The sequence below is a fragment of the Cydia splendana genome, chromosome Z, assembly GCF_910591565.1.
Source record: "Cydia splendana chromosome Z, ilCydSple1.2, whole genome shotgun sequence".
In the NCBI taxonomy this organism is placed as follows: domain Eukaryota; kingdom Metazoa; phylum Arthropoda; class Insecta; order Lepidoptera; family Tortricidae; genus Cydia; species Cydia splendana.
Window position 1 is genome coordinate 15,247,752 of NC_085987.1, and position 22,558 is coordinate 15,270,309.

The following is a 22,558-nucleotide window of genomic DNA, read 5'->3' on the forward strand; positions in this document are numbered from 1 at the left end:
TTCTTTCAAGGCTACAGCAACTTGCCAATCGCGTATATCCCGAAAGCCAGTGTGGATTCCGTGCCCAGCGGATATGATCTTTACACTTCGGCAGATTCAAGAAAAGTGTAGAGAGCAGAGAACACCCCTTGTTGTGGCGTTCGTTGACCTGAATAAGGCCTTCGACACCGTCAGCAGGGAAGGGCTTTACTCCGTACTAGAACACATTGGATGCCCCCCAAAACTATTGAATCTTGTGAAGTCGTTTCACGAGGGTATGCAAGGTGCAGTGGTGTTCGACGGTACCGTGTCTGACCCGTTCTCTATGCGTCGAGGTGTTCGGCAAGGCTGCGTACTGGCGCCTACCCTGTTTGGTATATTCTTCTCGTTACTGCTGAAAACTGCGTTCGGTGACGACCAACAGGGTATCCATCTTCATACGAGGGCTGACGGAAAACTTTACAATGTGTCACTATTAAAGTCTAAGCAAAAACGAGACGATTTATTCGTTGACAGTTTGCTATTTGCCGACGACGCAGCCTTCATCGCCACATCGCAGCTTGAGCTTCAGACCATTATGGACAAGTTTTCGCGTGCCTGTGCTCTATTCTCTATGTCCATAAATCCCCGAAAAACAGTTGTACTGGCTCAAGGGTGTGCGGAAACACCGAAAATCCTGTTGGATGGCGCCCCGCTCGAGTCAGTCGACAAATTTTGCTACCTCGGGTCGACGGTGACTAACAATCTCTCACCGGATGCAGAAATTGACGTTCGTATCGGAAAAGCGGCGACGATGTTTGGGAAGTTGAGTACAAGAGTATGGCAAAATAAACACCTTACCAGGAAAACCAAGATGGTTGTTTATCAAACGTGCATCCTGAGCATACTCTTGTACGGGGCTGAGACCTGGACCTCGTACGCCAAGCACGAACGCTTTCGTCTTAACGCTTTCCACATGCGCTGCATCCGGAACATTTTAGGCATACACTGGAAGGATAATAGGGTCACAAACGAAAGGGTGCTTGAGATTGCTCAGCTGCCCAGCCTCTTTGCGCTGCTAAAGCAGAGACGCTTACGTTGGCTGGGGCATGTGCATCGTATGCAACCTACTCGTTTACCGCGGCGTGTTTTGCTTGGTGCCATAGCTGACGCCAAGAGAAGCGTAGGTCGGCCAATGTTACGACATAAAGATTGCGCCAAACGAGACATGCACGCCTTCAACATCCCGGTTGACAATTGGGAGAAACATGCCGAGGACAGAGTCAAGTGGCGCAAACTGGTATTTGACGGGCGTAAAATTCACGACGACGCTTGGTTTAAGACACTCGCAAGTAAGCGAGCCAAGCGTCATCAGCCTGCTCGCCACGGGCACATTACACCTGCCAGGCTTGTGGTCGTGTTTGCCGCTCCCGTATTGGCTTACACAGCCACGAAAAACGTTGTCTCCCTACCTGACACTGCTTGTATAGTCTGTAATAGACTCGAAGGCCAATGATGATGATTGCGATAAAGTTCCCATGGCCACCTCGTGTCTCCATCATCAGATCAAGTCCATGTTATCATAATATTGCATTATCATCCGATTTGCATACTTAATTACGTACTTACACAAAATTTCAACTGAATCGGAAATCGAAAAGTGGGTCAAATTCAGCTACCAAGATTTGACCCACACTAACTAACAAGGCAAGTTAAATAAAAGTTTGGAAAAACGATATTAATATATCCTAAGTCCGAGAATACCTCCTGGTTGACATATTTCGTAACTACATTTTACTTCTGTATTGTTTAAAACATGAAATTATGGCATGGCAAGCATCATTATGTCAATTGTCCCATCATAGGAGGTATGCAGTTTTACAGCTCCTATAATGGGATTGGGCCAAATACCACTATTTTTTTTACATCTGTGGAGTCACAACATAGTGTGGTGTATACCTTATCTCATGGTAAATGCAATTAACAAAACACATTCTAGTTTTCATCAAGTATTAATTAATTAAAATTTAATAAATTAACTCACCTCTCTTAGCGAAGTTGTTACGAATTTTTAGTGATATTTTTTTTCAGTAGCACGACAACTTTTGGGTTGACGCACATTTCTTAAAAAATAACCGAATTTAATAAAAATTCAAACATAATCAGCTCTAGGACTCTTATTTATGATAAAAATATATCCAGTGTTTATAAACTACTTTTATATACTTATTTTAGAGGAATTGTGTTTATTTGTCCCATTACTGGTTCGGTGTCCATTATAGGGTATACTACTATATATACCTATAAGGTTTAAATAAATACTTTTAAACATACTCGTAGTGGTAAATATTTGTGATAAGCACACAAAAGCCCTTACCAGCGGGCTCAGTACGGTTCCATTTTTATCGACTATCACTATGCGCGTCCCTTTCGCACTTACATACTTGTTAAAACGTGACAGGCATGGTGACAAGGGATAAAAACGCGACCGTGCTAAGCCGCCAGGATTCGAATCTGAGACCTCTGGGTTTTCGTAGGCAGGGTTACAACCGTTAAAGGGCCGAGCCATATCGACTAATACATAGGTATAACGGTAATTTATAACTACCTAAAGTGTGGGTGTTGTGTATGGTATGGCCTAGGCATATATTAGTATCTATATGTTATTGCGGCCTAGGTACCTACACACTTCAAAATTATTATTAGAAAAAATATTAGGTAGGTGTACTTGTAAGGTCTAGTAATCGCTTAATTATGTAACAGAAATAAAATTTGGACTAACCTTAGAGGGTGCTGCACTTAATACTTGTAGTTGCAGTATGTTTTCCTCCGCTGTGTTAATAGTCTCTAAATATTTTGACTTATTCATTATGAAAAAAACTCAAGCTCTTATATTGATAGAATCGAAAGTTTCGTATGTTACTTTTTTAATATTTCCCTCCATTTACGCCTACTCTATTTTTTTCACTGATTTTTTTTGGATTTTATAAGCGGCGCGAATAAATGTTGCCATAAAAATAAAGTCTGTCAAGCCATTTCCGTCACGGGAAAAAAGTGGAAATTCAAGAAATGTAGGCGCGAAGGGTGATATTTTTTTAATGGCATCGCGCTCCTGGCGCATTCACATTATAACGGATAAGACGGAATTTTGGAAAATGATCAGGAAAAGGTAAATTATAGGCAGTTAAGCCCCCCATTCACACTCCTACCATGTAGTCCGCCTCGTAGTCCGCCTCGTTGGGTAGGATTGTGTATGGGGGTTGCGGACTACGAGCCGTCCTACAAACCCAAGTAGGATGCCTCTTGGGTCCTACAAATCCTACAAGCCCCGCCCACCGCTGTAGTCCGCCGCGTAGGATTGTGTGTGGGTTGTCGTCCTACGTTGCGGACTACCGTGTTTGACGTGTGACAACAGTGCGCGCCATTTTTTTGAAATTTATAAAGAAAATCGCTGTTTTTGGGACCAGATATCACCCAATCACTCCAACAAACAATGGAGGAATAGGCATTGCAACAATTATTACCAATACTTAACGCTCTCTGGCGATTTTTTAGCAGTTTCTTTTCCCACACTCTTTTTTATTTTTATCCAATAACAAGAAAATACATAGCAGAAGAGCTATTTTCTTTTTTTTTAATTGCACGTAACATTTTCAAGAGTAAGTAGACCGACACTTGTGAGAAACGAAGCAGTACTGGTGATGGACGGCAAAACAGAGGGGCTACCGCGAAAACCGAAATTCGCAAATTGCGGGGATCTTACTCTTTTACTCCAATGAAGGCGTAATTAGAGTGACAGAGAAAAATGCCCGCAATTGACGATTTTCGGTATTGGCGGTAGCCCTACAGTACCGTGTGTGAGCTATTTCTTACTCCGTAGTCCTGCGAGGCGGACTACAACGTAGGAGGGTGTGTGAGCTATACTTGGTCAAGCAAATCTGATCAGTAGAAAAAGGCGGCAAATTAAAAAAATGTAGGCGCGAAGGGTTATCGTCCCATAGAAAATTTAAAATTCGCGCCTTTTTCTACTGACAAGATTTGCTTGACCAAGTATATATCCTACGCCGTAGTCCTGCGTGGCGGACTACAAGGTAGGAGTGTGAATGGGAGGCTTTAAAGTCTAATGTTATGACGTGAAATAAATGAATACAACGATTTAAATATATATGGAGAGAAGAGTGATTGTTCATAGAATATTTGAATTTCGCGCCATGTGCAAACTTGCGCAAACTTATTTGACTTCGAACCGAAATTTGGCCCCATGTATGGTCCGATGGTCCAGCTGCACAGTCCTTCACACGGTACGGGCCGCAACAAGGTCATGATTTGGTTTGAGGGACCCATATAATATATAGTTGGTCAAACCAATTTGTTAGTCAGTAGTCTTGCGGCGCCCTGCCTGCCTGTATGCAAGAGCGCGCGAAGCGCGCTGAATGTCGGGCTACGCCCCACCTTTAAGTGTGTATATGCAAGAGCGCGCAAAGCGACCTTTAAACTATAAACACTTTTTTTTCTTTTCCATGAAAACACTTTTTTTTCTTTTGGGTGCTAGTCAAAGCATATAATACTCACTAGGAGGTGCTAGTACAAGTGTAAAGTAGCTAACAGCTATAGCTGGTCAAGCAGATCTTGTTAGTAGAAAAAGGCGGCAAATTTGAAAAATGTAGGCGCGAAGAGATATCGTCTCATAGAAAATTTGAATGTCGCGCCTTTTTCTACTGACAAGATTTGCTTGACCATCTATAGTAGCTAAGAGGGAGAAAGAGATATCGCTTTCTCCCTCTTACTTATGGGTGCGTCCCACAATGACCTTGGTGCGGTGCGATAGTGTGTTACGGCTATAAGACAAAGATAGTATGATTCTCTCTATCTATGATTGAAATGAGACAGTCCTTTGACAAACTATATATCTAGCATACGTAGACAATTTCATCGGGGTCGGCGAGCCAGTGTCCTTGAATATCATTTTTGCGTCAATACAATATTTTTTTTTTTATCTTTATATCTAGACATTCATTTATTTCAAAGAATTAGTCCTTGATTTTTATCGCCATTGGCAAAAAAACCAGTACTGCCGGGCATTGAAAAGGACTATTAAAAAGTATAAATATATTGACTTGTCTATGATTAAAAAAAAAAATTGTCATCTCGCCGAAATATTGCACTGAGTATTCACCTCAGTATTCACTATTCAGTAATATCTTCATCTATGTTTTACTTTCTGATTTGCTACCCGGTGAATGGTTAATTTTATGATACACAACATACATCACTAGTGTTCAGACCATTTACTTAAAATGGATGTAGGGGAGCTACTTTCCTTCAAAGTGAGTACTTGTGTTAAGTTGTTTGTTTGATATGATTTGCTGCACCACTTATTATTTTTTGTATCTTATGGTATTCAGCCTGTGCCGACGCCAAAGAGGCCTACCGAAGATGACAGTGACTACTCCGATGATGACAGTTCGAGAGCGTCAAAGGCGCGTCGCATTAAGAAACCAAAAGTTGAGCCCCACATGGGAGCATCGAGTACCAGCCTGCCTAATGAGCCTTCGATAACAGATAAAGAACGAGAAGATATCCTTCGATTTGTTGAAACAGAAGCTACACAGGTATTGGCACCATTTATTGATCACTTAGGTTGTATTAATAATTATTCTGCTCATTATTTTAAAGCTAACTTTAGGGTCACTCCAAAGTGACGAGTGGGACATTTTTACTCCCTTTTTACCTACACTTTGATTTATTTCTTAATCATTTTATACTTCAACATTGAAAAAAGTAAATTAATGTTTTTTTGGTATTAGAAGTGTGACGGGTGGGAAATCAAATGGCCCCTCGTCTGCGACAGGTTACTGAGTCACTTCGCAAATTGTAACAAACTGCAACTTTTATGAAACAACTTTTTTAAACTAAATTATTTTTTCGTGTCTTAACCCCCAAGGCGTCTTTACACCCCTTTGTTGTATCTAATCACCCCCTATGGCGTAACTATTCACCCCATATGCGTGTCCACTGACCCCTTTATCAAGTAAAATTGTTTGTTATTAGTTTTTTGCAAAATAAATGCTTCATATAGAGAAAATTAGTGATATTAGTTATTATTTAGATACTACAGGTACTATATTACCAGGTTAGCTAACTTTTACTTAGTTAATGTCAAAACATTTACCGCTAGAACAAAGTTCAGACAGGCTTCATTTCTTACCCCGGCGAGACCTTAGAGTAAAAAAAATCTAACTTTTAGGCAGTTTGATTAAGTTCTTTTGGTATCAATGTATAAAATAAATAGTCTACTATATACGCATTCCAAAAAGGCTAATTTTAGAGATGTACGTTTTTAAATATAACAACTTGAAAGAAAAAGTTCATAATTCCTCTATTCACCCCGCAATTTCTGTTGACCCCGTTTTACGGTAATTCGTAAAATAATAATAAAAACGCCTATCATAGCTTGTGCCAGGTGGGACAGCACCTTGTGACGGCATGATCAAAGCTTCGCCCAACCTTTAAGTGTAGGGCACCGCAGGCGACATGTATGTAAGAGCGCGCGAAGTGCGAAGGGCGCCGCAGGCGCCCTGCCTGTATGCAAGAGCGCGCGAAGCGCGCTGAATGTCGGGCTACGCCCCACCTTTAAGTGTGTATATGCAAGAGCGCGCAAAGCGACCTTTAAGTGCGACGGACGCCGCAGGCGGCATGTATGTAAGAGCGCGCGTAGCTCGCTGAATGTCGGGCTTTGCCCGACCTTTAAGTGTGACTAATAATGTTGATGTGCCAGCGGCACTCGGTCGGTATGCGCCCTTGAATATTTGGACCACAGATGTGTATGTGATAAACTCATAACGGGCAGGTTAGTCGAGTCATTTCAAAATCACTAGAGTTTTGTAGGGCCTACTACCGGTACATTAAAAAATAATTAAAACTCAAAAATGATTAAAATTTGAATAAAACTTACTGATTCCTAAAAGTATGATTCATAAACTTTCCTCGAGATATTGATTTCAATTTAAAACAGGTTATGAATTTTTCACCTGTGGTGTCGTTATCGCTGGAATGACCCTTTATTATTGCTATACCACAAACAAATATTAATCTAACTTGTGGGCATATTTTTGATTATCATTTTCCCATAAGTGCTTAATACTACAAGTGTATATAGTTAAATGAGTCGCTTAACTTCAAACTCGGTCAATACCATCTGTCAGATTATGGGATTTTGGTATTAAGAAAAGGTAATAGGGTAAATAGATATTGGCTGAGAGGACCGAATGGATTTAAGTTTGAAGTTAAGCGACACAAGTGACAAAACATATTCACAATAAGCAATAAAAATTCAGTCGGTAAGTAAGCCCCAAATACCACACTCCCTGTGGACTCAACCAGGGTGCTGTTATGATGTGAATTATGTGCTTTGTTTTAATATTTCATATGGCCACTTGTTTTGGGGCATTTGAAATGAAACTCAAAATATGTTGTTCATTAATATGGCCAAATCTGGCTTTCCCAAATTTCAAGAACAACATTTGCAAGGGCGGATCCAGCTTTATAGCCAGGGGTGGAGGGGAGTCACCTTACTAAAGTAAGCGCGGCCAGTTTAGAAAAATATCAACTGTTTTCCTAGATAGAAAAATATCAACTGTTTTCCTAGATAGAAAAATATCAACTGTTTTCCTAGATAGAAAAATATCAACTGTTTTCCTAGACCCAGCCCGGGTCCAGGGGTGGGGGGGTCTTGAGCCCTCCCCCCTCCCTAGGCGCCCTATGCGTTCTTGAACATTTGGACCAGAGATATGTATGTGATAAACTCATAACGGGCAGGTAATTTAATACTCATAACGGCATAGTCGAGTAATTTCAAAATCACAGAGTTTTGTAGGGCCTACTGCAGGCAGGGTTAACTCTATTATTCTGCCCTATTTTGGTTTACCAAAGAGCGCTATTTCGAAAGAAAATTCATTGCTAACTTATACACATAAATTACGTCATCGATTTTTGTCGATTTTTGACCCCCCCCCCCCCCCCCCCCTATAATCATCCAAAAATCATGCTTCAAATGACCCCATTTCCTCCTACTTCATGCTACCGTCATCCTATGTCCAGACCCCCCCCCCCCCCCCTAATTTGAAATGACGTAATTTGTGAATAGCCCCTTTAGTTTCTATTACTGAGAATTCCATTTTCAAAATCATTTGTTTTTGAGATAGCGCTATTCGGCTTAGGAGGGCAGTATTGTTTGTATTCATATGAACTGGTTTTATCTAACAGGGTGAAGTACTGGATGAAAATGGAGTAAAAAAACTGGTACTGCTGTTTGAGAAGAAAGCTTTAAAGAATAGAGAAATGAGGATCAAGTTTCCAGACCAACCTGAAAAGTTTATGGAAAGTGAAATAGACTTGCATGAAGCATTGCAGGTAAAGCTGATAGCATATTGTTGGTATAAGACTTTATATATGTCGGCGGCCGATCGTAAGATCAGGCATATCGTGAAATTCCTAGGCATATCGTGAAACGTGAAAATCTTTGACTCGTTCCCTGATTCGACGGAGCCCCGCTACGCGGGGCTCCTATTTCTGGGCAGTTTGCCCTTCGGGCATCTGAAGCAACCTAACGAACCTATCTTACCTATGTATTGGTTTAATGTGACTATCGTCAAAACATTACACAGGAACATTATGATATGCCTGATCTTACGATCGGCCTACGACATATATATGCCTGGATTCGAATGGGCTTATTTTAATTCATAATATTGTTACAGGATCTCAGTGCTGTGGCAACAGTCCCTGATCAATATCCATTGTTGGTGGAATTGAAATGTATTAATTCCCTGTTGGAGTTGCTATCTCATGATAACACGGATATATCTACCAAGGTGGTCCACCTTTTGCAGGTTAGTCATTAATGACAGACAAGTAGGTACTTTGGTGAATAATATATGAGCAACCACAGAACAAGTAATAACCTCTTTAATATGTTCTGTGTGAGCAACCATTTTAGTTTACCGTATTTTCAACCACTGTAAAGCATATGTATGTATAATGTGTTTTTATGTCTAATACAAGTCCTTTAACTTGTAATCATTATGCGTGTGTCTTTATAACAAATATGATTGATACACAGAGAAGAAAATGGATTTTACACGTTTCAGAGCTTTATAAAACCTTACCCAGGTGTAAAGATGTAGTGTAGTGAACTATCCTTTGCCATCGTATTGGTCATGGTACTTCAGTTAATCTCAGTACTTTTTGTACTGAGTCTGACGAAAATAGCGTAACACGTTCATGATTTTCCGTGAAAATATGATGGCAAAGGATTGTTCACTACATAGTTCAGTAGGTACTTACATACAGATGTAAGTGCCTACTCAACCTGCACATTTGTGATAGCAAGTTTTTATATGGAGTAGGTATTATAAGATAATTTTGATATGTGAAGGAACTGTCTGACGTAGACATTCTTCACGAAAGTGAGGAAGGTGCAGAAGAGTTGATAAATGCGCTGGTGGATGCGGAAGCTCCGTCGCTGCTGCTGCACAACCTCGCGCGCCTCGACGAGCACATTCCTGACGAGAGGGACGCTGTCCATAACACACTTGGTAATACTAACTTTTTATCTTAGTGTCAGGCCTGAGTGGACGCTCGGAGCGGAGCGTTCGGCGGGGCGTGCAGCGTGGCGTCGGGCTCACAAGTGATTTGAGCAGCGTGCACTAAGGCCGCTCCTATACGTTTGCATTTGTTTAACATGCACGCCGCATGCCCCGCCCCGCTGCACGCTCAACTCGAGCGGCCACTCAGGCCTTACACTTAGGTTTACTTCCTATATAAGCAATACACGCTGTATACATTTTTAAATATGTTATTGTAAATTGTTCATCTGTTTTTTTATAGCTATAATAGAGAACATGGCCGAATTCCGTCCAGCCATATGCGAAGATGTTGCAAAACAGGGATTCTTACAATGGATACTAAAAAGATTAAAGGTATAACTCATAGTTAAACTGAGACATGTATGTTATTGTTGAATTGATAACTTACCTGATAGTTGAGTATTCATTAGTACTTATATTTTTTTTTGCTTCCAGATGAAGGTTCCATTTGATGCGAATAAACTATACGCGACAGAGATCTTATCCATTCTTTTACATACTGTACCTGCTAACCGCAAGCTATTGGGTGAACTGGATGGAATTGATGTGCTCCTACAGCAACTGGCGGTAAGATTAGTTGTTTACTGTCAGAAAGTTTCTATAACTCCTTACTATAATTCTCCAATCCCGCATCAATCCTGCATGAACTTGCAATATCTGGTCAAAGTGGTTGAAAGTTAAACCTTTTTGAGTAGGTAACATTTTACATATAGGTATAGTATAAGTAATATAAATGTTTACGGGACAGTTCTACAAGCGGCACGACCCGAACGGCGCGGAGGAGCAGGAGGCGATGGAGAACATGTTCGACTCGCTGTGCTGCGCGCTCATGGAGCCCTCCAACCGCGACCGCTTCCTGCGCGGCGAGGGCCTGCAGCTCATGAACCTCATGCTCAGGTACCTACCCCGCGTACCTACCAAACTCCACACATTCACTGTCACCTACGAGCGTGCTGATTACCTGGGTGAAAGATCCTATGAACAGAGAATCCGCCTAGCAGTTTGCACTGAATGTGTTAACCTCACTGCCAAACTAATAATAATGATTTGTTGAAGTAAACTTTCCGACTAACTTATTTCATGATTCATTCATTTCATTATGTTTTACTAGCATTTTCACATTAATTTAGTCAGTTGTTTAGTTTAGATATTACAATTCCAACTTTTCGTCTATATTTATTTTTTATGGTTATAAAAACACTAAACTATAATTTTATGGTATGTATCAAGGTAACAAGTTCTTATTTTGATTCATTTCTAGGGAAAAGAAATTGTCACGAAATGGATCGCTTAAGGTACTCAGCCACGCGTTGACGGGCCCGGACGGCCGCGACAATTGTAACAAATTCGTAGACATTTTAGGATTACGCACCGTGTTCCCTCTGTTCATGAAGACTCCTAAAAAGAAGCGACTATTGACTGTCGACCAACACGAAGGTACCTTTTTGTAATTTTAATTTCAGTAAAAAATACTAAACTTTATTTGGGTAGGTACTTGTTTATCATGAATGATTTCACTGATTTACTTATACATATATAAAAGGAGAAAAATCATTTAATGTTAGCTTAATAATACATATATTACTTGTTACAGAGCACGTTGTTTCCATAATATCGTCCATGCTACGGAATTGCCAAGGCAGTCAAAGGCAGAGGCTCCTTGCTAAATTTACTGAAAACGACTACGAAAAAGTCGACAGGCTTCTTGAATTGCATTTCAAATATATGGACAAGGTGGATCGCACTGAGAAGGAAATGGAGGTAATAAATAATATGTAATCCAATATCAATAATTATTGACTAATTCTAGTCTATATCTCCTATTGGCAATGTTACTCACTCTTTGTGACTTAGGATAGGAGGTAAGTACAAAGGTTATCCATATTTTTAAATTAACTTCCATACGAAGTTAACTGAAGTATAAATTAGTAAAAGCTAATTGATATTTGCAGTCTTATATGTATTGTTTAACTGTTGCCGAGTTCGCTTTCACTAATTCTAGTAATTTTGAATTAGTCACTTTACAGTGACATCCATTAAATATGTGAAATTTTCCATGTTACCTGCCCTAGTTCATGTGCTGCGTTTAGGTTTACCACCTTAGGCGAGAGGACTGTGGTCGATGACCATACATCGGTGCGGCAATGTTAGACATTAGCCAAAGGGTAGGTATTGACTTTAAAAACAGAATGTACTCTAGCAGTTTTCTACCTAATGAATAATTAATTAAATAAAATAATAAAACAAAAATAATATTTTTTATATTTAAACAAACTTTGCTGCCAAGTGAAACACTTTTTTCACCAAATCAACGCTAGGAAAATACTAACTATAAAACATTACACATCAAATCCAAATATCAGAATTTGCATCAAATTACTTCCCCACTCTCGTGGATAAAATCATTGAACTATTATTACTAACGTATAGAACCGGCACAGAAAGCCAGTATTTTGCGGCATGTTTGGTATGGCGTCTCTATAGTAATAATAATTCAATGGATAAAATGTAACTTTCTAAAAGCGAGTGTGGTGAATATAATTGTATCATTCGTATATAAATTTCACAGAGAGGTTGTGATACATAGATGTATGTTATAAATTTCACAGATGTTTTCTCAGACTTGAGATTGAGACTAACCTATCTGTTTATATCTACTCTTACTCAAATCATTCCCGCAACGAAAACCCCGATGTATTCATGTTGATACTTTGTACTTACGTCAGGTTAAATGTTAACAGCAAGCGGGCGAAGATTTGGCTGACGACGCGCAGTACTTCAAGAGACTCACCGGCGGGCTGTTTACATTGCAACTCGTCGACAGAATAATACTGGAGGTAAAATTATTTTTCTCATTGGCATATTGAATATAATATTATTTTATTGTACAATGTGTAATAAACACCACTTGTATAAATCACCTCTATATGGAACACAATATTGCAGGTGTGCACTGCCGGCCCGCAGACGATCAAACAGCGCGTGCAGCGGGTGTTGTCGCTGCGCGGGGGCTCCTTGAAGATTATCCGGCACGTCATGAGAGGTACACAATATGTACATATCTATCTACTACTGTCTGCAGTCAGCCAAGTAAAGTTGTATCCATGTTGGTCTTTAGGTTTAAAAAGTACCATTAATAATGTAACAATTTTTGCATAAAAGCTATTAAGTATTAATTTATTAACATGATAACTGCTTCTATTTATGCGTAATGTTATTTTTGTTCGAACTCATCGATTACTTTGTTTTGTCAAAAATAACTAAAAAAACAATTCAATAATAATGATATACGCGATGCCGTGCAGCGAGCTGTGTTCGGTGAAGGACGTGGGAGCCTCGCCCAGGTGACAATCGTTGATTTCTATCAACGCCAATCGAAACTTATAAAATAATATATGGAAATAGTCACGTGACCTTTCGTAGCATCTGTCATCCCGATATATTTAGGGTCGGTTGCACCAAACTGTTCGTATCTATAAAGAGTTCGCAATTTTTTATGTATGGAAAGTTTCATAGTAAAGCGCCGGGGGGCGCCGGCTGACGTTGATCAGTCTGTCAAATGTGGTTGGTGCAACTGGCCCTTATTCTTTTCATTTGCCTTTTGTCGATGTGCAAATGTCAACTTGCCTAGGCGTCTTGAACTCACTGCAGCTTAAGGTGGTTCGACTAGGTTACTCAAAGCTTAACCCTCGCTAGATGGCGCCACTTTCGCAAAATTTCAGGTTTTATTTTTTTGTGGAATGTTCTTGGTATTTGTATACTTAAAAGTATGAATAGCGCACTCTTTAAGGAAATATTGAACTATTAAAATAAACATTGAAAACTTCATTGTGCAAAAACCACCCTTTAAAGTCGACGGAGTGTTGCTGTCACGCTTTTTCCTACTATTATTCACACGTGCAAACAGTGTTTCCGTGATCCTTGTAGTAGACAATTTCACACAACGTAAGTATGCTGCAATAGCGTTGCGGTATGTTCGTGGAAATACGTGCAAGAGGATTGGGGTTCAAGACTGGTATGGTGCGAGTAGGTATAATTTATTTTTGTCCTTTTTGTGTTATCTTACCTTTAAACGAGCAATTATTATATATATATTTATTTATATATTTGGGTGATATCGGAAACGGCTCTAACGATTTCGATGAAATTTGCTATATAAGGGGTTTGATCTCTTAGCTAGGTCTGATCTGTGAGAAAACGCACATTTTTGAGTTTTTATATGTTTTCTGAGCTTTGGTCGGTCTCCCAGATATTCAATCTCTTCTTCCTCGCGTGGGGTCCGCTTGGCAACTAATCCCAGAATTGGCGTGGGCACTAGTTTTTACGAAAGCGACTGCCCTGACCTCCCAACCCAGAGAGTAAACTAGGCCTTATTGGGATTAGTCCGGTTTCCTCACATTGTTTTCTTTCACCGAAAAGCGACTGGTAAATAGGTATCAAATCATAGTCTAATAAAACATAGTCTTCTCTTCCCAGAGTGACACAAGCCTACGTCACAATAACATTGCCACTTTATATAGCGCTATCGCATAATATCATATAGCGCTGTCGCATGATGACTTAGGCTTGTGTCAGTCACGTGACCACGAAAAGACGGGAAGAGAGTAGTAACAGGCGGAGTAATAATACCATGTATCAAATGATATTTCGTATAAAAGTTCCGAAAAATCATTGGTACGAGCCGGGGTTAGAACCCAAGACCTCCACATTGCAAGTCGCACGCTCTTTCCGCTAGGCCACCAGCGCTTCCCCCAGATATTCAGTATTATCAATAAATTACTTTATCAACGTTTTCTAAAAAAAATATTCAATACCTGATTTTCACAGATTATGATCTTTTTGGGTTCTTTCAACTCAGAATCACTAGCTTATTCTCGTTGAATCCTGATGCTAATATAAAAACTATGTCCCAAATATTTGTATAGAAGTTTTAGTTTCCGCTACGTCACGCAGGCTGGCAAACATTTTTGATACTAAAACCTGACGTGATGGAACCGACATTTTAGGATATCTTTTTATGCTAGGATGGAGAATACTGACGATTCTTGGTAGAATGAGCCCAATGAAGTCCAGGTTTGTAAGTGTCAGGTATCAGCTAATAGTTAGTTCTACAAGTAAAGCAATCCCTTACTGCCCAGCCTCTAAAGTAGTAGGTAATGGTAAAATAAAACGAAAACTTTTTTTTTTAGAATTCAAGTGCAGTACGTTTTTTCATATTAGTTATCCGTAGTAGTCCCTGTACCTGAAAGAAATATAATATCATGAATCATGATAGGAAAAAAGCTCTGATGTAATAGGAAGAAAGATGATGCAACAATATGGATTCTAATCAAGTTATAATTTACTTACCTGGTAGTAACTAGTAATAATTGTGTTTTTCATTCATAGACAAAATTCCATTATTTTCAACCACAGGAAATTTTATACATTTCTTTTTTATTGCAGTGAGGATGTCCTGATTGTAAAAATCAAAGAGATTAGGTAGAGATTTATTAGATATTCTATCTTTGTAAAAAATAAACGAATACGCTTAGCCCATACTTAATCCTCGATTTTTGAAAATAAGAAAAATTAAATAAAAATAAAACAATACGAAATATAGGTGTAAAAAAATACAAAAAGTTATGTCCCAGCATACAATGACTGGGGATCGAACCGGGAACCTTCCTTCCGTTTGTAAGCAAAAAAGCGACTGTTTGCAAAACGCACCATGATAGTTCTTAGCTAAGCTGACAAACTTCGGGTACTTATTCTCGCTTCGGTCAATTAAGTATAGTGATCCAAAAGACTCGAGCCTTTGGAGCTCTATTTTTTAGGGCTCGCCTCATCTCTTGACGCCTCAAAGGCTTTTAGCCTACTTAGCTCTTTAGCCCCCGAGCCTAGTTCTATTTAAGAGCCTAGACTCTTGGGGCTAATAACCTTATTAAGCCCCTTATAAAAAAGCCTATTTAGCTATTTATTTAAATAGGCTTTTAGCCTTTTAGGCGTCAAGAAATGAGGCGAGCCCTAAAAAAAGAGCTAAAAGGCTCGAGTCCTTTGGATCACTGATTAAGTAGCTGTCAAGTATCAGTGTCAACAAAAATGGACCAAACATGACGGCACTGAAAATAAGCGCCGCCGTCGGCCCGGCAACGCGGCGTCGGAAATGGAATGGCAACGTCGCAATGTATCTGTCGCAGTCGGATCGTATAATCCGCCGTATTACATTACGGCTAGCCGTTTTCAAAAACAGGGGCGTTTTGAAATGCGGCGGTTTAACGATTAGCCGGATTGAATGCGGCTGAATGAGAATCCGCCGGAATGTATTCGGAGCCATACGTTCTTCAACACGGCTAGCCGTAATGTAATACAGCGAGTCATTAGCCGCCGCTTTGACAGTTTTTAGTTCCCATTTTTAACACCCGTGGCGCTGCCTGACAAACGCTGGGGTGTCCATCAAATCTGGAGTTCGTCGGACTGTTTCTTTTCAAAAAACATTTCTTTCGCAACTTAACTAGACGGAGCCCCGCTTCGCGGGGCTCCTATTTCTGAGCGGTTTGCCCTTCGGGCATCTGAAGCTACCTAACGAACCTAACCTACCTACCTATTGATTTAGTGAGACGTCCGTGAAAACATTACACTTTGGGGAAAAAAGCGTAGGTAGGTAAGTAGGTTAGGTTCGTTAGGTAGCTTCAGATGCCCGAAAGGCAAACCGCCCAGAAATAGGAGCCCCGCTTGCGGGGCTCCGTCTATTTAAGTTGTGAAGGAAATGTTTTGGAAAAGAAACACATGTAGTGCGGTGGGACCATGGTAAAAATAAATTAAATTGCAAACATTGTCAAACTCCGGTTACGTAGGCGACCGAAAGAACTGGTCACTCTACAATCTAAAATAGTAGTACGATGCGGCTAAACGTTGGCCGCCTTATTGAAGAACGTATCGCAATGACAATCCGGCTAATCGTCGAACCGCCGCATTTCAAAACGCCCCTGTTTTTGATAACGGCTAGCCGTAATGTAATACGGCGGATTATACGATCTGACTACGACATATCTATCTGTACATGACATTTGTGCCACACACATACGTAAAATTGATGAAAAAGTAAATATGATTCTTGCATGATTTCTGTATGAAACAATGTTTTTTTATTAATTTAGCGCAAACGAATACTCGAAAGTAGATACATGCGAAAGAAATATGTTGTAATAATGTGTAGTTACTCCATGAAAACTAATTGAATTTTGTATGAAAATCGAGCCACCTTAAGTCGCCTGCGGCACTTTTCTCATGCGGTAATTCTAGTCAGTTTTCGATCGAAAAATCGATCTAACCAGACGGCTTAGCACGGTCGCGTTTTTATCCCTTGTCACCATGCCTGTCACGTTCTAACAAGTATGTAAGTGCGAAAGGGACGCGCATAGTGATAGTCGATAAAAATGGAACCGTGCTGAGCCCGCAGGTCTTATACTCCACGAACTGAATAACCTATCACATTAGGACATGAAACAATCTTCATCATTCATTATCATTATTGCATTGCAAGTATGAGAAAAGCACTATACAAATCTCTATAACTATAACTTCAGTAACAATAATGCGATGTTATCACACCATCGAACTGAGACCAGAAAGCGAACGTAACGTAAAACCTTGTTCCAAAAATGAAATTCTTGCCAACTTGTTTAAACAGAGTACGCGGGCAACCTGGGCGACGCGGGCGCAGGCGCGGACGAAGCGGAGTACTTGCGGCAGGAGCAGCAACATGTGCTGCAGTTAGTTGATAAGTTCTAATGTAACGCCACATGGCTTAAGCTGACATTTTACAATAAATATCGATTCACCCAAAGATATGTTTTATTACCAATATATTTTTTGGTTATAGTCAATAGTCATTATGTCCTAATTAAGTCTTAAGTCACGTTTGGTATCATTTTCAACTGAATCAAAGTTGTAGATTGTAGGCCACACCATCAATTATAAATTTTCTATAAGAGCGCGTGTACACGGTGCCGCCTCCGCGCCGACACCGCACTGCCGGCGCACCTTCGCGCTATGTACACGAGACGCCAGTGTTGTCACATACAATTTTGGCGAAGTGGTAGAGCACGATGCAAAAATTGGTAGAAATAGGTAGAATTTAAAATGAAAAATAGGTAGATCTACCTACTCAAGGTAAGTACAATTTTACCTCTGGCAAGCCAGCTTAGTCAAAAGAAAAAGACGCGATATTCAAAATTTGTATGAAATATCGATCCTTCTTGCTTATATTATTAAATTTGCCCCATTTTTCTACTGACAACGTTAGCTTGTCAGAGTACAATTATTAAAAATGCATAAAAAATATTTATGAACTATTTATTGATTATTGTGTGCCGGACCGGCAATGTGTCAGTCTGTCAGCTGTCAGTGTCAAATGTCAAGTGTTAGTCAGTTATGACAGCTGTCAATGTCACTGTACTCGTGTAGTTCTATATAAGTAGTGTGAGTGTGTGACACTCACTTAACGCGTTCCGTTTTAAGTGCTGAAATTACAAGACACTCAAAACCACGGACCTAGAGAGTAAACCGGATAGTGTACATTAGCCAAAAAGTGTGTCCACATGAGAAGTCAAGGTGGGCCGTTGCATCTCTTTCTAATTAGGGTGACCATAAGTCATATGTATGTGGGATATTAGGATAACATTGAATATATAGTTTGGCCAGCATCTTTTCTTATTCATGCATAGTTATATCAGTTATAAAGAATCATACTGTCTTTTCGCTGTACTAGTATTATGGCCCAAAAAGGGATGGATATAGTTTTTTTTTCTCTTCTGTACAACGCTTCACACAACCTTAGGTACTTAATTTAGTTGTTCTAAAAACTGTTATTAATAGGCGTAGATGCTGGACCACGAACATGGTCGATCCTCAGGAAGGTGGCCCGCCGTAACGTCTGTCAAGAATACAGGTATGAGTGAGAGAGATAGAGAGACAGATATGCTGACAGAACCAGAGGGTCTACCGCGAACCGCGTTCGACGTGTCGCCCCTCTGTCACACTTACGTACAAAAGTGCTACAAAGAGGCAACACGTCGAAAGCGGCTCGTGGTAGGCTCTCAGGACACCCCCACTGTGCCGAAATAAATACATACCTATTCATATAAACTTACTTTTAAGTACGTAATAAGAATTGTGTAACATTGATTCTCATCGTGCCGACATCATGGTCACCCTAATGAGTTTAACAATGTTGACTTGTATTTTTATCGCAAAATGTAATAATTGTGGCTTCCTTGTGAAACAATATTCCACAATTAGAAATTCTTTCACTCCTACAACCTTTAACGCAACATTTATTCACCATTTTTAAGAAATTTTTCATTCACGTGTTTTGATAACATGTCGTCACACGTTAGGGATACCAATTAATATTCAAAGTTACTACAATGTTTACCATATCAAAATTAATGTTTTTTTTTTGTTGTGCACATGCTTGGTTAAATCAGTTAATAAAATTGCCATCATAATTATTTACAAATTTCTTAAAAGATATCAGAACCTTACTCTAAATATAGCACTTAAATAATGTAAGAAGGTATTTAACTTCAGTAGTATATTGATATAAATACTACCACAATGGTATATTTTTAACATTGGCAACATGTGCGAGTGAGACACAGCGACCCACCTTTGCTATCTCAAGTGGACCGTTTTCTCTAGTCTGGTAAGAACGTCTTTCTGGCTCGGTGATAAGGTTAAATTTAGTATGGCAAAAAAAGTGACAGTTCACTCCATCTTATAACTTCATGCTCAAAACAGGCTAAATTCTATAATTAAGTCAGTAACGTTTTACACCACGCTGCGCTCTAAAACCCGCATTGCTGACGTAGGCGAAAAAACCGCTAGGCTTAAATGGGACTGGGCCGGTCACGTCTACCGCATGCATCCGGAGAGGTGGGCTAGCTTAGCCACCAAGTGGATGCCGGTAGAGGGACGTGGCCGCGGTAGGCCCAAACGGAGATGGCGAGATGACCTGGACAGCTTCCTGAACAACTGGCCGGAGGAAGCACCAAATCGGGAGTCGTGGAAATTAAGGGGAGAGGCCTTTGCCCAGCAGTGGGACACTCAAATAGGCTAGTAAAAAAAAAAAAAAAAAAAAAAAAAAAAAACGTTTTATTACACGCATGGACGAAAATTGCTTATACCGTAATATTTTGAAAAATAGGTAGATTTGAGGTCGAAGGTGGTAGATAGGTAGGACGCAGGTAAAATAGGTAGATCTACCTAAAAAATTGGTAGATGTGACAACACTGCGAGACGCGTAAAGCCCGCCGCCGCGCCGCCGCCGCCGCGCTGCCGCATACAGATCGCCAGGGGTGCGAAACTCCTGAGATCGGCCAAACTCGGCTCCACTCGGCTCAGCATTGCTCCGAGCAATTATTAGGGTTGGCACCACTTGACTTCCTTTTGCGTGCACGACCACAGATAAGATAATCACTTGAATTTTGACAACCCTAAATAGTTGAAAGGGATAGTGCCATATATTAGAAAGGGATAGCATGATTAGACCCTGAACCGCTGTTAAACTTCGGTTTTGTAGGAAGTTTCCTTTCTGTACGGTAGTACTATTATTTATTCTGTGATATCGCGAAGGTGCGGCGGCGGTGCGGTGTCGGCGCGGAGGCGGAGCGGTGTCGGCGCGGAGGCGGGCTTTACGCGTCTCGTGTACATAGCGCGGAGGTGCGGCGGCGGTGCGGTGTCGGCGCGGAGGCGGAGCGGTGTCGGCGCGGAGGCGGGCTTTACGCGTCTCGTGTACATAGCGCGGAGGTGCGGTGTCGGCGCGAAGGCGGCACCGTGTACAGGCGCCCTAATACGACACTAGAATTGTCTCTGTAGATCTAATAGTTTCAGAGGTAAAGCCTTTAAAAATTTATATTTTTTTTTACTTGAATTCGTAGGCTAAGTGCAGAGAGTAGGTACCTATTTTTACACGACTGCCCAGAAAAAAAGAGTGTATTGTTTTTCAGCGTTCATGTTTGTATGTATATATTTATTTATGTGAGTTTCTTTATTCCACCTTGATTTGATTTTAACTAGTGTATTATGTCTCGAAAAGCGACATTGGAAGAGATGTACTGCTGGTGAGGACCTTAAACTAATGGTATACTTATTAACTCACATTTATAGACATTTTTTATTTATTTTTAGAATATTATAATGGTATACTGTTTTATAATGTCGGTTCTTTTTTAGGGTTCCGTACGCAAAGTGTAAAAACGGGACCCTATTACTAAGATTCCACTGTCCGTCTGTCTGTCACCAGGCTGTATCTCATGGACCGTGATAGACAGACAGTTGAAATTTTCACAGATGTATTTATGTTGCCTCTATAACAACTTTATCGTTGGCTAAAAACTAAGATGTTTTACACTACAGATGACCTGTTTTGCATGTTAGACAATATTGAGTAGACTAAGTTAAATAGGTATTTAGTTAAGTTTAGTTTAAGTGTACATTTGCATGCTAAACTAGCAAAATATGTTTAAGCACAGATATATGTTATCCTTACCAACTCATTGTACCATATTTTAAGCAAATAAAGAATATTCTATTCTATTCTATTCTAAATACTAAAAAGTACGGAACTCTCAGTAGGCGAGTCCGACTCGCACTTGTCCGGTTTTTTTTCTAATTTTTGGTTACATAATACAAACTAGTCTCGATACTGCGTAGGTAATTTAATTTATATAGGTACGAACTGTACTCGTGGATTGTAAATGGATTGCAAAGCAAAATACAAACACTGAAAGTATTAGGAATAAAGCGTAAATAATAACATTTTATATATTACACATATGTATTATATGTATATTTTGTTAAGTTTACCTACTGTATAATTTATCATAATAGGTAATCTAAGTAAATCACAGCCGTGTCATCCATGAGACATGTTTTGACCAGCTAATGTACGTATCCTAAAAAGTAGTTAACAATTATTAATATCATTATATACTTAGATCTACAGCGATTTGATGATCAAGGCGTTTTGTTTACCGCCGGCGTAACGAAAAAACTTCATTAGCCTAACCCGCCCCTCCTCGCGCTTCAAATGCGGGGTTTCCTTTACGTTCTTATTATAAACTAGACGGGCCCGCAGCTCCGCTCGCGTAAATGAAATAAAGAGTGTGTCAACCCTGCCAGGGTTCATAACGGTGATAGGGATTTCTTATTTGTACCCGTTATTTGGATAACTTAATACGCAAAATATCTGAAAAAAATTATGTGATTTGATAAAAGGCAAAATTATACTTTTTTATCTACGTACTTAGTTATTTATTTAAAACTCGTTTCAACATAAAATTATTATTTATTTTTATAAGCCTAATTGCAAAAACGTTCATTAGATTAATTTCCGCCTTAAGACGAATATGGACGACCACCGCCAATAAATCGCCTTTTGGTACAAACGTACGTACTCCCCATTTCCCTTTCTGAATACTAACATTACTTACTACGGTTATGTGAATCCTGGCCTCCGAGAAAAGACAAAACAAAACACACCATTTTTCTCGGTCTTGCGATAGCTCTCGCTCTCGCTCTCTCCCCATGGCCGAGGATAAGCAGATCTCGAGCAACTACGTCGTTCCAGCGGTAGGTACCTATGACGTCCAATTGGGCGTCTCCCATTTCGCTGTCCCAAGTACGCTCTCGTCACGGCACGATCCTCTCCCATTCTCTCTAAATGTCCGAGCCAATGTAAGCTTAGCCACTTTTGTCTCTCAGTATTCCGCCAGTATATCGGAACACATCCTTATTTCTATAGCAACAGAGTTAAGTATATTACGATATTTGGCCGACTGCTGACTGTACGTTTGCTTATTTTCACCTGGTCGTTTCGCTCAAAAATATCTGAACATGCACTTAAATTTTATCTACCTTCATTATAACTTGCTATCAACCATGGACCTAGAATACTACGGACGTAGTTT

General features: G+C 40.0%; 1 protein-coding gene across 1 annotated transcript; it reads left to right on the top strand.

The window, feature by feature from the left end:
- The first annotated feature begins 5,126 nt into the window (after positions 1-5,126).
- LOC134805273 (beta-catenin-like protein 1) lies at positions 5,127-17,423 on the top strand. The gene is made up of 13 exons (XM_063778589.1): positions 5,127-5,285; positions 5,364-5,570; positions 8,224-8,370; positions 8,718-8,849; positions 9,395-9,554; positions 9,847-9,938; positions 10,041-10,172; positions 10,354-10,502; positions 10,867-11,042; positions 11,200-11,366; positions 12,347-12,442; positions 12,552-12,648; positions 17,278-17,423. Exons 1-13 carry the CDS (start codon positions 5,256-5,258, stop codon positions 17,376-17,378), a joined length of 1,686 nt encoding a protein of 561 aa, XP_063634659.1. The 5' UTR covers positions 5,127-5,255; the 3' UTR covers positions 17,379-17,423.
- The last annotated feature ends 5,135 nt before the right edge of the window (positions 17,424-22,558 follow it).